This window comes from Brachionichthys hirsutus, chromosome 21, assembly GCF_040956055.1.
Source record: "Brachionichthys hirsutus isolate HB-005 chromosome 21, CSIRO-AGI_Bhir_v1, whole genome shotgun sequence".
NCBI classification, from domain to species: Eukaryota; Metazoa; Chordata; class Actinopteri; order Lophiiformes; family Brachionichthyidae; genus Brachionichthys; species Brachionichthys hirsutus.
Window position 1 is genome coordinate 772448 of NC_090917.1, and position 16379 is coordinate 788826.

Consider the following 16379-nt stretch of genomic DNA (forward strand, 5'->3'; position numbering starts at 1 on the left):
TAAAATAAATATTAACACTTAAAGCTTTCATTCACACACGTATATACACAAGAACTATACAATCCCAATAACGATGCCGTTTACCTTCTGCTCCCGCTGCTGTTTATGCCGTCAGAAATGTACAATATATACATTATTATGTGAAAAATATATCAGTTACAAAACAAAGAAGGGACATCCTTGTTTTTTCCTTCCGTCTTTGCGTCTTTAAAGCGTGGATGACCGAAGGCGGCGTGCTACAGTGGGGCTGGGGTTCGGGTTAGACAGTGATGTTTCACTGTGTGTGTGTGTGGGGGGGGGGGGAGGGGGGTTAGAATGACACAAAAAGAGCACCAGGGTCAGAGAAGCCACGCAGCTCCCTGCAAGGAGGGGCCGCCGTGGAGTCGGGCGTGTCAACGGGAGAATAACAAGAACCGGGGTGATTAGCCTAGCTTAGCATAAAGACTAAATGATGCTGCCCTGATTTGTCATAACAAATTATTTTTTTTAAAGTTTAAATTTGAGCTTCCTGTGGCCCCGGTCAGATAAAGGGCAGCAAAGCAACGGCGCCGATTTCTGGTTGATAGTTATTCCAGCGTGACACCCTCATCTCCGGCCGGCGTGCGCCTCCGTAACCTTTGACCTCTCTTCACATGTTCAATAGTAGTTCTAATGCACTTGACAAAAACGGGCCGACCCAACCGTACACAGATAAAAACACGCGAACGCCGTCGTCGTTTTTGTTCGCAGCACCTTTTTGTCGTCCGCTTCGCATCGACATCGAGGGCGGAGTGACGCCATGAGGTAACCGTCTCGGCGCCGGCGTGCCGGCAGCACCTCGTTACTGAGCCGACGGGGTCCTCTGACTCCAGTCACTCTCCGATCCTAAATCCTCCCTCCTCGGCCCGGCAGTGATCGGGCCTAAAGTGCTGTTTGGGCCGCGCTCCTTCGTGGAGTCGGCCGTGGGCCGCGGCGGCCCTGGAGGTAGAGGCGTCCCCGGCTCCGAGTCCCCCGTCCCGGCGGTGGGACTGTGGGGCGGAGCAGCTCCCGTGGACAGCGAGGCTTCGGCAGCAGCGGCTGCGGTCGGCACCGGGGCGGTGGAGCGAAGCCGTCTGCTGAAGGCTTTAGTGGTTTGTGGTGGATTCTGGGTCGTGGCGGCGAGAGGAGTCGTGGGCGTTGAAGGGCGAGGCGTAACGGTGGTTCCGTCCTCCGTGGAGGCCGCCGGGGTGTCAGCGAGGTTTCCTCTCCTGTTACAGGACTCGCAGCAAAGCTTATTATATCCAGGGATGGAGCAGTACCGGGCCAGAACCTCCATTTGGCAGAAGATGGATTTGTCTCCCAGACAAGGCTCATCTGGGGACACCAGGAGAGGGACGCCATTAAAAACACAAACCGCACGGTCGATTCCTGCAGGAGCGGCGACTCACTGGAGGAGATTCTGTGGACGGGGTTGTCGGGTGCCCTTTGGTGGTCCGCTCCGCTCGTTGTTGTGCCGTTTTCCACGGTTTCCTCGGCGAGAGGAGACGCCGACCGTCCTGGTGGGGAAGACACAAACACCCCGAGGTTGAACTTCTGCTCCTCGCCCGAAGCGGCTTCAGCGCCCCGTCGGGACGCTGAACTCACCGGGACACGGACTCAGCTCACAGATGAGGACGGCCCCCGGCTTCTCGTCCCGGCACTCCCCCGGCGTGTTGTCGCTCGCTTTGCAGACAACCTGCCTTTGCTGGATGCCTTCGCCACAGGTCACGGAACACTGCCGAAGACACGCGGCCACGCCCGTCCGTTCGTTAGCGAGAATCGCGGGACAGGATGGACTAACGCCTGGTGCTCGCGCTTCACCTGAGACCACGCCCCCGTCCTCCACTGGGGGGGGCACAGGGTGCGGTTGCAGGTCCTCCTGGCCTCCGGCCGCTCCTCGGTGCAGTGCTTGCTGTGCACCAGCCTGTTGGTGGCGTTGTGGAGCGCCTGCATGCACTGCACCAGCCTGGCCTGGTAGCCCAGCGTCCCGCAGGTCTTGCTGCAGGGGCTCCACGCCTCCACCGCCCACCTGTAAAGGTATAAAGTCACCCGGCCGTCCCACCGTCCCACCGGCCCGCTCCGCTGGGCTCCCTGAAGGCGGCGCCCTTACGTCGGCTGGCTGCACTCTGCGATGTTGCAGCGCTTGCGGATGGGTTTGGGCTTTTTGCTGGGCTCGCAGAAGTTCCGATGGACGAAGCGGCCGTCGCTCTTCCTCCTGCAGCCGTACTTTGTGTACTGCACGCCTGGAGGACGGTGGAAACATCACATGATCAGTATTCGAGCCGCACCGGATGCTTTAGTTTCATCTTCTCGTCGATTTGCTCTTTGAGAATCGGCTCCCAGAACCAGAAGTGATTCTGATTCTCATTGCCGGCGGCGTCTGATTGGCTGCTTCCGTTTGTTCGTTTCCAAGAGCTTGTTAAATGTTTTTAACGAGAAATAACGAGCCAATCAAAGGCATGGACGACTCGTGATGTTGCATCGCAATAAACTGGATCCAGATCGGGATCCGGATCCAGTTTATCCTTATTGGTTCTGGTTTGAAAGCTCGGCAGCTGAGTTCTGTGCTGCCTGAAGAGAAAGTAGATCCTACCTAAGTGATAATACGTAATTAAATCGGGCTATTAGCTTAGCTTAGCCTCGCTCTTTGGTTCGCCTTCGTCTTCTTCTGTGGTTTAGGAGGACGTTGCTCAGGAAACGTTCCACTGACCGGGAAACCTTCCCTAACTTTCCGTCGCTACGGAAGCAAGAGGCTAATCCTCGTTGGGAGTTCCGATCGATCGGTATTGGGCTGACGGCGACGCCCCCTGACCTCCCCCGCAGTGCTTGGAGCACTGGGACCAGCTCTTCAGGGCCCACTCGTAGGTGTCCAGCTCCGCCAGCAGCACGTTGTTGTTGGTGATGAGCGGCAGCAGGTCCTCGTGGATGATGTATTTGTAGGTCAGGCTGATCTTTGCCTCCTCTTCTTGGGGAACGACCTGGGAGGAGGCGACGGCAGTTAAACCCGCGCAGCTTTACGTCAGATTAAACGTGATAATCCGAGTCCACTCACCAGAACTAGAATGCCTTCGTGCAGCGGGCCGGCGGTTCTGAGGGTCTCCTTGTCGCCCTCCGTGGAATACTCCCACCGCAAGCCGTTCTCAATGAAGCTCTTCGATCCGGCGGCGTCGCCTTTTGCGTTCAGGATGAAGTTTCCGGTCACCTGATTCTTCACAGCTGGAAGAGGAATGCGGGAAGAGGAGCCGGTGAAAGGACGGAGCGACGGCCGGGAAGTAATCCATTACATGCAGCCGGTCTCACGAGGAGACAGCTGGACTCACCGATGGCGTGGGGCGACGTCTCGTTCTCCTCGATGACGATGTGACGGGCTCCGATCGGGATGTCGAACATTTTCAGCATTCCTATCAAAACAGAGAGACGACGATGATCCCGATTCCTCCGGATGAGGGATTCGGATCTGACGGGTCGGGGGGGGGGTGTGTGTGGCTACCGTTCTTTTTGGGGGTCTTGGTCAGCGTGAGCTTCACGGTGCGACAGTGGGAGTTGTCGCCCTCGCACACCCCACATTTGTCCTCCTGCTTGTACGAGCCGATCTCCTTGTCGCAGCCGGCGTGCTGCAGGAGGAAGCGCGGAGACGTCAGCGGAATCAGGGCGTCGCCGCCGGGAACGCGACGACGTGAGAAAAAAGGGGATGAAGCACGCTGGAAACAGCCGGACAGAAGGAGCAGGCGGGAAGCCCAAACACTGAGCGGCTGGCCCGCCGCGACGCCGGCCAGGTGGAGGCGGAGCATCTTCCCTTCGCAATGATTTACAGTGAAGTCATCAGAAATCCTCCTGAGGATGTTTTTGCCCTGGCTTTTTGGGCCCCGGCACAATCGAGTGACGCTTCGGCGCCCCCTGCAGCAAAACACCAGCAACATCCGCCTGCCTCGTCCAACGATGTCGGACCAGAACCGGCGGGACGACCCGTCGCCAAAAAAGCTTGGCAAAATCGACGCTCGTCTTGCAAACGCGTGTTTTCATAATCAGGAGTGCAAAATGATGGGAGCGTTAACGCGTTTAACTCTAAACATTTATAGCGCGTTTCCGCTTTGAGGCTCGGACCTACCACGCACTCCCCTCTGGCGCAGACGCCGAAGGGGTCGGTGTAGCTGCACCGCGTCCCGTCGTGCATCACCTGGTTCATGAACACCACCTCTCCCGTTTCCTTGGACTTGCAGCTCAGCTCACATTTACGGGCCTCTGCAATCAGAACGGCACACGCGGCTCGGGTCACCCGGGTGTCGGATAAAGACGTCGGCCTCCTGAAACCGGGCTCACCGTCGGGGTGCTCGTACGGCAGCCAGGTGTGCTTGACGTTCTTGTGGTATTTGTTGCTCCTCTGGACGCACTGCTGAGCGCGGAAGTCCTCGTAAGGCCCGGCGCACTCCTCCGTGTTGCACATCTGGTAGTCAAACGCCGACCCGGGACAATCCCGGCCGCCGTAGGCCGGCCTAAGCGGCGACAAAGAGCAGAGCGTGCAGCTTAGATCAGAGTCCTGTTGCCGAGGAAACTAAATCACAATGACGTTATGCGTTATTATGAGCTTGATTTTAGATTCTGATCAGGCCTTTAATGGTCCAGCGCCGGTCCAAACCCGACAAAGCGTTACGGGGATCAGTTCAGTCATGAATAAACGCTATAACGCTGGGACCACTCACGGGGGGTTGCTGCACTGCCTGCTGCGGGACCGCACGCCGCCCCCACACGTTCTGGAGCAGGAGCTGAACTTGGACCAGGAGCTCCAGCTCCCGTCGTGGCCCTGGGGCTCCTGGCTGGTCCTCCAGATGCAGTGGCCCTTGAAGCACCACTGGCGTTACGACAAAGAGAAGGTCACAAAACAAGGAGGGGCGTTTGAAGCCACCTCTGTCTCCTTCACCCCCCCCCAAAAACACTCGCACCTTGCCCGGGCCGCACTCGGTACCGTCCACCGGAGGGCCTTTCTTGGTTTTACAGAAGTACTGGTTGTCCGGATGGCTGCACCACAGCTGCTTGCAAGGGTCGTAGGTTCGAAACTAAGGGAAGGAACAATGATTACGGAATCCATTTACATTTTAGAACAACCCCCCCCCCCCTCCATCTCCTTCTGCTGCAGAGACATTTGACCGGAAACCTCCAGGAGGAACTTCCCCTGATTCCCACCAGCATGATTCTGATTTCAAGCTTTGGTTGGACTTCTCCTTTCAGTTTTCCCTGCTGCATCCCGGGTTCATTAGAAACTGACCTGCAAAAGGCTGCTATGGGGGGGGGGGGGGGGGGGTTTCTCGGGCGTACTCACAGCGGTGCACATCTTATATCCAACGCCGAAATCGAAGCGGCACTGCTCATCCATGGAATAGTTGATTCCGGGGAGCTCGGTTTGCTTGGGCCACTTGTGTTCAAAGGGATCGTCCAGCAGGCAGTCGTAGGAGCTGAACAAAGGGGGGGGGGACGTGAGAGGGGGACGTGAGCAGGGACAGCAGGACGTCGGACACGCAGAGGACGGGACACCTACTGGATGTAGCGGCCCAGCTCCTGCTTGCTGCAGCGCGACCAGTGGTAGCGGTGGAAGGCCGCCTGCACCAGCGGCGCCATGATGCTGCCCATGCTGGTCTCGTCGGCGCAGCGGTTCCCCTGGCCGTCGTGCTCCATGCCGAGGCTGGGGGGGGGGGGGGGGGGGAAGCAGTCAGAGAGCACAGACCTCCCCCAAGCAGCCCCCTAACTGGATCTACACCGTCCACACGGTGATCTGGATCTAGATTGTTCTTGGATGTCTTTAAACACCAACCATTTTTTTTATAGATTAATTTGACGTATTTTGCTTTCGTCGGTTACTCAGAGGAATGTGAGCACCGTGTCCCGGCACGACACCCGCTGTTATTATTCAGCCAGATGTTCTCCTTGCATCCGTTGCTGAGCCGACCCGTCACCAGGTGAAGCCGTTAATTACAGGGAACCGGCGCCGAAGCGGCCGGCCTTCAATCCTCGTACTCACACGTGGCCCGTTTCGTGGGCGACCACGAAGGCAGAGGAGAAGCCGTCCTCGTGGTTCAGAGTGCAGCTCCTCAGTGGGTGGCACATCCCTGTCACCGGAGCGTAACCTAGGCAACAGACAAAACCACACAGCCCTAATAATCAAGCACCGAGAGGCAGGGCGGGACGTTTTCATCGCTGCGCGCTGCAGAGTGCTTCCAGCGATGACTGAAGGATGTTCGTGCCTCCGGGAGACAAACAGGAAGCAGAGAAGACGGCTTCCTTCTCACGCAGGGTGAGACGTGTGGATTATTATGCCTGTTTCACATTTGCTCTTCATCCACACAGCTGCTGACCGTCATTTTCTTCAGAAGTTCTATTACAAAATACATTTTGTACACATTAATTGCAGGTTTATTTTCCATTCTACTCACGCATTCCGCTACTTTTCTCATCCTCAAGCCATTTAAAGCACCAAAACAATTGGAAAAATCAGAACTTTCGGGTCAAGATACTTCCTTAAATGTCGCTTAAGGACAAACGATGGTTTCATCTGGCAAAACATGGAACGATTGATCGCTATTATTTAATCCAGAACTATTTTATCCCTCATGCTGGGAGGCGATAGGGAGCGGAAAGCCCAGAAGCAGAGATCCGGCCGCCGTCGCAACGCTTTCACCAAACTAGTGAGCAAAAGCACAAAGATAAAAACATGACCCGATCAGGAGGCGTGCAGCTGGTTCCGACCCCCTTTCAGCATAGATTCTCATGCTCTGTGACCGTCGGAAGACATTTTTGGCATGCAGCTAAAAAGCAGACGATGCAGCAGGCAGACAGCCGGCGACGAAGCCTGCCGGGGAGGCGTGTGATGAAGATGGACGCCACGGTTGATGTGATCTGGTGAACTAAAGCGGCGCTGCGGCGTAAATGGTGAAAGCAGCCGTGGAGCTCTGCACGTGGAAGCGAAAAGATGCAGCAGCGGCAGATTCGGATTTCGCGGCTGAACACTGGCAAGAGGGTGCGATGTCTGCCGGCGGCCCTGACACACAGCACCGAGCCGTCGCCGTGGAAACCGGGCTTGTTATGAACACAGCAACATCTGAAGGTGCGACCAGCAGAGCAGGTAGCCCCCCCCCCCCGGGTCATCCTCTAAACAGGACAGTTGTGCTTTGAAAGATAAAAAAAAATACACAAGTTGAGGATGTTTTGCTTCAAATTTAGCTCTGAAGTTCTGGAAAAGAAGGAATCCAGCGTGAGACGCGAGCCCGACCGACGTGAATGGATCGAAGCCCCTGCTGGTAGCACGCGGGTGCCATTAGGAGAGGAACCGAGCCGCTCTCTACCGGGGAGAGCAGAACGACACACAAAAAACACGTTAGATCACAAAGACATCATTTCCGGTTTCTGTCTACATGCCAAAAAAAACCCTTCAGCATCACGCCCATGTTTTAATCCAGGCTGGCGTCAAGTCAGAAAGGTGTCAGGGAGCCGGGGGCGGAGCCGTGGCCCGACCCCATTTCCTCCACCTTACCTGCGACCCTTGAAGCCGACCCTTTCGTGAACGGAAGCAGAAGTCAGCAGTCAGTCTGCACAGGCCCTCGATCGAGAGGAATACAGTACCTTGCATACCTGCGGGGCCAAAGTCTTGCCTTGTGAGGAAGATGGCGTGGTCGTGGTACTCGGCGTGCTCGGGGTCGCGCCGCTGCTGCGTGTTGGCCCAGCGGCACACCTGCTCCAGGCTGCGAGACGGGTTGCCTCGCTCGATCAGGCTGATGGACTGCAGGGAGGGAGGAGACGGAATCGCACAACGCTCGCTCGTGTTCAGTACCCGGGTGGGATTCGACCCAATCAGCCACGCGCGGCTCACCTGCCGGTACCCGACCATGATCATCCGCACCAGGACGATGTTGATGTTGGCCCCCAGGGATTCGTCGTGGTAGATCTCATCCACCTGGAGGGAGATGAGGGGCGGCGTTAAACGAGGAGCACCAATCGGAGCGTGTCACGCCCCCCCCCCCCCCCCCCCCCCCCCGAGTAAACCGTGGCTCCGGGTCAGTAAAAGCAGCAGGAGACTCTGGAGCTTCTGTAAACAGACGCTGCAGAGGTCCCGCTGAGGGATGGACGGCCCGCGCTGGTGGGCGGGGCCAGAAGGAGGCCGCTAGGCTGCAGATGAGAACAGCAGCTGTGGGCTGCCGGCGCTAGGCGCACCGCATCACACCGGCGTGGACAAAGCCCGGTCGCACAACGCAACCATTGTGCTGCCTCCGTGCAGACATCCTGTCATCAGTCCCTGGGGGGGGGGTCTCCAGGTGGTACTGCAGCCATGGAAAAGGGATTCGGGGAGATTTGGGGGGGCAGAGCTCTTCCAGACACAGCGAGGCTCAGGCTTAGTAAAGACTTTAGACCCTCAGGCCGGCGGCGCCGCTCGGCTGGAACTGGACCCGTTTGTTACCTCCACCAAGGAGGCGCGGTTCTTTGATGGTCTCAATCTGACCTCAGGTCAGCCTGGATCATTCTGATTCCGGTTACGACTCGCTAACATCCACCAATCCTGGTGAGTTTAGATTCCAACATGAGCTTGGATCCGCCCGAGGGCGACGCTGCTGAGAACATTTGCAGGCGGGATGTGAAAATAATATCCTAATTAGATAAACACATCGTTCCACGTAAGCACGAGCAGACGTCTGGCGCCGGCTTCCATCGCCGGCCTGCCCCTTCTGATTGGTCGGCTCCAGCTAATCAGACCACCGTGGTAACTGTCACAGAGTGAAACCAGCACCCTGTGGAAATCTGACTGGGAGGATTTGGGCCCAGTAAGTAGATTATGGTGGTAGGAGCTGCTGGAACCCGTAACGCCTCCTCGACTGCTAATCCATAAACAGCTAGAGAAAGAGAAGTGTGGCAAGAGCTGAGTTTCCTTACGGTACTTTAGAATTATTTTATATACTGTGAAGTAAAATATTCATTTTATTTCCTCCCTAAACCTAAAAATAGTGAAAAGCGGCAGCTCGCATCTCTCAAAGTGCATCCCTGGAATTTTCCAGGGTTAGCCCCGCCTCTCCCGTCATCAGAATAGGCTCCGCCCCACACGTGATTCTTTGAGTGTAAATAAAATTTCAAAAAATCAAACCACTTTTCAGAATCAATAAATAATTCTGCACGTCTGCGGCCCGGCTCCGACCGGACGCTGCAAGGCTGATCAATAAATGCATCCGAGCAGCAACCGATCGGTGGACCGTCGCCGGATGTTCCGAGGCTCTTACTATGTTCATGAGCGTCAGGACGTAGTTCTGCACGTGCTCTTTGCCGTGGAAGCGAGCCACCGAGTCGTCCACCGCCAGCAGCACCTCGATGTTGTAGTCCTGCTTCTTGGCGTGCCTCCTCTTCCTCTCGGACTCGGACAGCCCGGGTCCGACCAGGTCCAAGGCCGCAGGGAGGGTCGCGATCCCGAAGTCCGACACTGCGAAACACGGGCAGAATGTGAGCATGAAACAGAATACCGGATCAACCGGGGGGGCTAAACGATTCAGTCCCTCCGTCAGGCATCACTAGCGTGCCCGTTGGGTCCGGCACAGATCCTGGATCCACAGATGAGCTGCTAAAGGGGGGCCGTTGCAGAAGGAGCGGCGCCTCGATGAGAGTCGAGGGCTGGACGCGGAGCAGCTGCATCGCTTTAGAGAAGAATGCAACGGAGTTCACGAGGATAGCGAGGCCGCTCCTCCAGATGCTGGAGCGATTGTTGCAGCAAGAAAGGAATAGGAGAGGAATTAGTCATGTGACTCGGAAGGAAATGCCCCCCCCAGCATTCCTCACTCTCCCAGCTGTTGAGCCCAGTAAAGGGGGCAGTGATGGGCGGTGAAACTCTGCAGCGCTTCAGCACCGTGTCCGTGCCTTCATTTCATGTGTAGCATATAGCCCCACGCACACACACGCACACGCATGCGCACGCACACACACACACACAGTTTCCACTGACTTCACGCCCGCCTACCTTCGTTGTGGAGCTCCTCCCTCCGCTGGCCCGTCTCCCGTTTGATGGCCGACCGGCGGTAAACCACGTGGACACGCCCCTTCGCTTCCACATCCTGCTGGCCTTTCTCGAGGGGCTCGATGAAGAACTCCTCATTATCAGTTCGGATCAGACCTGCCTGGAAAAAGAGGGCTCCAAATTAGAGCCGCCCCTCCCCTCCTCCTTCAGAGGACAGTAATTCCACTGGAGTCTGTGATTATAGTGTCTGATCAATGGGACCGTTGGGGGGGGGGGGGGGCGCAGGATACCAGGAGATTCTGTCAAAGGAGCCGTTTCTATTTTTGCCTTTGACCCTCATCACACCTCTCAGTCCTGGAAACACCGTTCAGAGGAAGCGATCGCTGCAGCTAACGTCTCACCTGCACGCCAGCGACGCTTCCCTTTAGCCTCGAGGCTAAAAGCGTTAGCATGCACGCACAGGCAGGAAGAATTCAGCTGGGATAGGCTCCCGGCTCCCGGCTCCCGGCTCCCGGCTCCCGTGACCCGCAAAGCAGAGAAGCGGCAAGAAAACGAATCGATGTCTGGATGGATGCAACATCATCAGGAAAGCACAGCGACACAATCAATCAACATGTTGCCGTGACGACACAACAATCCATTTCACCACATGGCTTGTGGCGTTACCGGAGCGACCCGTCCACTGGAACCTCCTCCAGTCGGGCGTCTCCGCTGAAGAACGAACGTGGCTGGAGGCAAATATTCAGATGAAGCGCATCCAGCTTCACTCAACCATGACATCATCACCAGTTGCATTTATTCCCTTTCTGCACCTGGACAGGTGTAGAAAAATGCTTGAATGTAAATTGTTCACTTTGGGGTTCTTCCTCGTCTGTTTTTCTGCTCCTCGCCTTCTTCACCTGAAGCCCTTGCGCTGCGTTTCAGAAAACGGCTACTACTCCTTCCTGGGGACCGACAAAGCGAGCCGCCCGTCCATCCTATCATTATGACGCAAGCTAACAAGCTACCGGCAACAACACGTGTTTACAGCTGCAAAAAGAACTCTAAATAGGGCGCAGAGAAGACAACAACGGCAACGCAGACGGCGTGAACTGAAGGGCCGCCACGCGACGGCGAGCCAAAGAAGCCGACGTGCTGGAGAACTTCCTCCGCCGTCTCTTGTTTCAGAGGGTGGAGCAGCAGCAACTGGAAGGTCCCACAGAGGAACCAGATGGACCCGGCGTGCGAGCATCTGGGGGAGGGGCTAAAGGCCTGGATCCCACTGGGACGCACACTCAGTGAATAAAGATGTGGGAAAGAAGAAGCACGAAAAGTGAATTATTCACGGTCTTAATTCCAGTTAAAGGTACAGCAGAATGAATCTTCTTTATGAAATCTCTTCAGATCCTCTCGGATGTGAAAAACTTGCTGCTCCTCTTGTTTCACTAAAGTGAAATGTGCTTAATTATCATCTTATTTACTTTGTTTTAAATCTCTGAAACAACTTCTTTGAACATTTCCTCATGTGGCGTTCTCCTGCTGCGTGGACGGACACTCCCTCCACCACGGAGCCACGTTTTCTTCGTTTCAGCTGCTCTTTTGCGGTCGACAACGGAGTCAACAACAACAACAACAACAAAATGACTGTTTACCAAGCTGGCGGTCGGACCAGCAGAACACAAACACGTGACATCATCGCCCAAACGAACCCACGGACATGTCAGCTGCATGAGAGAAGACAACCACAGTCCTCGGCGGAGGATTTCCCAGCATGCATCTGGGGGAGGGGTCTCTGCTCTGGAGGCGTCCGGCGGACACAAAAAAACATGGCTGCCCCTCGAGCTCACCGCCACACTAAATTCCACACATCAGTAAGAACAACTTTGAAGGCGGATATTAACCGTATGTAAGTTCTGAGAGGCCGGCAGGCCGGCAGCGGCTTCGAGCGGCGTCCACGGCGTGCGTGGGAATGATAACGCCATGAAGGAACCGCACGCAGCTGCTCCAGCTGTGTGGGTGCGTCGTTCGGGTACGAACCTTCGCGCCAGGCTTCGTGGAGAGGAAGTGGAAACCGTGCAGGAGCCGTTTTGACCTAATCGAACCGCCAAACCGAGGAACACGGGTGAAAACAACCTCGTTAAAACGGCCGGTTCAACCAAAACCTTGGCAGAAATAGCATTTTAAGTGGGTTTAAAAATCTATATCCAGTTTTCAGAAGCGTTTTACAGCCCTGGGGATTAGGGGTGTCGGGTTTCTGAGTTAACGCCACTACCAACTCGGTGCAGCGGCGAGGACGATGAAACGATAAAAGTGAGCCGGACAAACACAGGAAGCCGGAGAGGGACATTACGAGCCTGCATCCAGAGATCAAAGGCCGCTCAGACTAACACGGTGGCCTTTTATCATCAGTAACCGTCTAAAGATAGACCAGCGAGTCATTTGTAGTTGATCGGTTAGAAACACGTCATGTTGCTGCAATTTCCTTTGTTGATCCACAAACAAGATGAGATGAAAGCCACAAAGGGGCTGGCGATGAAGACGAGGAGCGCAAAGAGAAAATCAGACTTGTAACGACGAAGATCATCTGCATAGAAACAAAATGGAAGGAGCCTCGACGAAAATGAGCAGGAGATTTCAAAGCTCGTCACACGAGAGGCAGAATAAGAAGTGAAGTAGTACTAATATAATGAGGAGTACAACTACAGTACTGCTGCTAGAGATATACAGTACTATAGAGGCATAATTACAAATATAGAAGTGGAAAATGTAGGAGGTATAGGAGGACTAGTAGCAGTACTAATAGTACAGTAGTACTATTAGTAGTAGCCCTGGGAGGAATACAGTCACGTGATTGGCTGAGCCGCGGCGCTGACGGCGCCCCTAATTTAGCGACTTCACCTCGGTGCCAGCAGAGAACTGGAACACCGGAGGATACTGGAATACTGGAATACTGGAATACTGGACTGGGACCAGCCCGGCACAGAATCCCTGCAAACATTCATGAATAGAACAATTCATGCGAGCATTTTCCATCCGTGATGGATGGAAACAGCCCCACCCCCACCTCTCCCCTCACCTCCACCCCCACCCGAAGAAGCCTGCTGCCTGTTGCTAGGCGTCCCTCGCTCGCTCTGACTGATGCACACAGGAATAGCGCTCTCCCGACTGCGCTCGTCCCGCGCTCGTATTTCCGTCACACATGTAATTCAATCAGTGCTAATTCCCGACACATGAGCCGCGCCGGAATCATCGCCGCCGTCACTCATCGCTCGGCAACAATAGTTCACAGCTGCCGCCGTGCAGGAGGTCAGCAGGTCGCGCCAGACCGTCAGGAGACTCGTCTGATCCGTCACGAGCACACGGCAGATTAACGTAATCTGTGATGATGTCATGGCTCTGGATTCGCTGCACAGGACTCTGATAGCTGAGCATCTCATGGAAAGTCGCTCGAGGCGGTTGCCGTGCGCTCCAGGGCGGATGTTTCCAGGAGCAAACAAAGCCACCCGTGCGGCAGCGATACGCATCGGCCCCCGGCCCCGGCCCACGCCCCGCCCCCGGCCCATAGGAATCCGTTTGAAGATGAAGTTCCAGCGCTTGAGGAGCCACTTGAGATTTGGCCCGCATGCAGGGACCTCATCCCCAGCTCCTCCTTTCGGGCTCCTTCCATCAGCACGCCCTCCTGCATGTCCTTCCACATCAAGCAGACGCTTTAGACCAAACGATTTGTATCCCAGAAAGCCAGTTAGCCTTTAGCCTTTAGCATGATTAGAGAAAACATTGGAAAACGTCAAATTTAGTGAGGCCGAAGAAATCAGTCTATCTGGATCTAGACGGGCCCTGAAGGGGTTAAGTCCTGGCGACATCATGCTGCAACGATTCAAGTATCTGTTGCATAATCCTGTTGACAAACAAACAAACCAACAAACCGAAGGAATGGAAATTAGCACAAGGAATTGACCCAATTAACTCCATATGAGTGCAGAGAATGAACCAACAACCATCTGAAGTTGGACAAAGTTAGAGTCCAAACACATAAAGTGTCTCCGGGACTTTAACGAAAAGCACGGATGCCGTGTGTGGAAGAACTCGAAATCATTTTGGCGATTGAAATGCGACCCGTGCCTGATTCCCTCTGACGGGTCTCATCCGTTAGCAGCGTGTTTGATGTCCATCCATACCCTCGTATGTTACAAACGCACGCAGGGTCCTCAGGGTTTCCATGTTGGATCTGCTCAGCGCCGACCGGGACAAACGTTAACCCTCTGATGAACACAGACGGGTGTCCGACGGATAAAAAAGACACGCGGCTTTCCTCAGGCAAAAAGGAAACCCGCGGAGGAGTCTTTTCTGCCTCGACCATCCTCTGGTTTGAAGTACAAACACACAGGTGAACCAAATTGAACCAAATTGATTGAAAACACTGCAGTAGAACTCCACACCAGTAGAGGGCAGCGCAGTTTTCTGTGGTTTTGGGCCACAAAGGGCAGCAGTGGCCTTTTAAACATCTCCAACTGTGAGAGCGGCATTTTTGAAAAAGTTCTCCGAAGGTGAACAACAAGGTCAAACCTGCGGAGTTTTATTTGTCGTGCACTTTGACCCGAGAGAACATGGAAGCCGCTGGAACGTTAATCTCGTGTGACGGCGTTAAAGACTTCCTGAAGGCGACACCAAATCGCCGGGCGCCACACGGCGAACGTTCCAGTGTGCAGCCGTGACTTACCAGCCCATCACAGTTGCTGATCGCCACAGAAGCGTCCGGCATGTCGCTGACATCCCCGGTGAACACGCAGTCGCCGTGGATACGCTCCTCGGCCTTCTGCACAAAGTCCTCCTGCCAGGCCACAAAGGCCCCCGGGGCCACCAGCCTCCCGTTGGCCCTCAGGCGGAGGTGCAGCTCCTTCCCAAACACGGTGACGTTGAAAAACAAGTGCTGGGCCGAGGCCGAGGCCGGGGTGACGGGGGGCATCTCGGGGGCGCCGCGGGGCACCCTCCTCCTGCTGCCGGAGGCTGGGGGGGCATCTGCAGCAGGGGCAGCACCTCTAAGTCCACTTCCAGCAGAGACCACGTGAGAAAGGTACCGGCCACGGGAGTCGGTGCTGACCGGCATGATCAGGCCGTATTCACTGAGCTTCCCAGAGAGCGCTCCTGATGGGACAGAGAGGGGTGGGGGGGGGGGGGGGGGGGGCGTTAATGCATCATCCCCTAAATAAAGATCATGAGGATAATCCGGCTCAGAATGAAGTTCTCTCTCACTGAAATCATCAACGTGAATAAATCAGAGCTAAACACGGACTCACCTTCCGTTCCTGCAGCGCAAATGTGATCCAAAAATAGTTGCGTGAGTGAAAAGCACATTAGAACATACGTGCACGCCATGGCGAGGGCTGCGCGCTGCGGGGCGAGGGCTGCCACCTCAGCGCCGACCGTTCCTTCCTCCTGGAGGAGAAGCACGAAGAGAAACGTCCTCAGAGCCGCGTTCCCGTGCGCTCCCCGCTAGGCGCGGAGCGTTCCCGTGCGCTCCCCGCTCGGCGCGGAGCGTTCCCGTGCGCTCCCCGCTCGGCGCGGAGCGTTCCCGTGCGCTCCCCGCTCGGCGCGGAGCGTTCCCGTGCGCTCCCCTCTAGGCGCGGAGCGGATCCACGAGCTGCTTCCGAGCCGTCGGTGCGCGCTGATCTGCAGAGGCCGAGGCCGGACCAGCCATTTAGGGAGGCGGACGGGGGGGGATATCTGGGGTGCTGATGACGACAGCCGCCCGGTGGAAAGCCAGGACGGTTTGGAGCGGAGAGGTGGCCCCGCGTCCCGTTCCTTCCCCCCTCGGATAACTTTCTAAAGCGGGACCGCAGGGCGAGTTAACGCACGCACGCACGCACGCACGCGCCGAGACAAAAGTGGGACGAGCTCAGATGAAGTCTGCAGACTGAGCGTCCCGTCGGTGAAACATCTGCCGACCAGTCGTGCACCATTACGCACCGACGGTTCTGCTGTGGGACCGCTCAGCTCCACGCCACGACCAGTGAGCCAACAGCGGGAGCCCCCCCCCCCCCCTTAGGCACCATTTGGACACTGTTTTCCGCCTCTAAGAAGTTATATTATTATTAAATGGCGTTTTATTGTTAGCGCGGATGGAAAGTGTTTGCGTTGGTGCCATAACGCGTCAAAGTCTGGCGAGGCGGGGATTAGAGCGTTAATGTAGATCAACAGGGGGGGGGGGGGGTGTCTTTTAAAAACCTTTATTTAAACAGAGAACAGCAACAAATAGACATTGACACTAAATATTTGAACCACCCAGTCCAGCATTTTACTTCAATATTAAACTCAACGAGTTTATTAAAGGTGAATTCTTGGATCCGGATCTCCTCCGGAACTTCACGACGTCCCACCGTTCCTTTAGTTTGAATCCAGATCCACTTTAATCCCTGTTCTCATG

General features: G+C 55.7%; 1 protein-coding gene across 1 annotated transcript; it reads right to left on the minus strand.

Annotated features, from left to right (window-relative positions):
* Positions 1-820: 820 nt before the first annotated feature.
* On the minus strand, positions 821-15334 carry LOC137910364 (A disintegrin and metalloproteinase with thrombospondin motifs 14). Its single transcript, XM_068754801.1, has 22 exons — positions 15253-15334; positions 14676-15100; positions 9980-10136; positions 9252-9448; positions 7856-7939; positions 7609-7765; positions 6011-6116; positions 5531-5674; positions 5315-5447; positions 4938-5051; positions 4698-4846; positions 4318-4490; positions 4106-4239; positions 3488-3611; positions 3318-3398; positions 3050-3213; positions 2810-2975; positions 2108-2240; positions 1819-2026; positions 1603-1732; positions 1407-1514; positions 821-1332 (listed from the first exon to the last, which is right to left on the minus strand). The coding sequence occupies exons 1-22, from the start codon at positions 15329-15331 to the stop codon at positions 821-823; spliced, it is 3678 nt and encodes a 1225-aa protein (XP_068610902.1). The 5' UTR covers positions 15332-15334.
* Positions 15335-16379: the final 1045 nt, after the last annotated feature.

Bases quoted from the DNA above. Each gene is read 5' to 3' on its own strand.
- LOC137910364 (XM_068754801.1), bottom strand. From the start codon at position 15,331: ATGGCGTGCACGTATGTTCTAATGTGCTTTTCACTCACGCAACTATTT. The intron at 2,976-3,049 runs GTGAGTGGACTC...GCCTCCTCCCAG, and splicing joins ACGAAGGCATTCTAGTTCTG to GTCGTTCCCCAAGAAGAGGA. The intron at 1,733-1,818 runs GTGAAGCGCGAG...TGTCTTCGGCAG, and splicing joins GGACGGGGGCGTGGTCTCAG to TGTTCCGTGACCTGTGGCGA.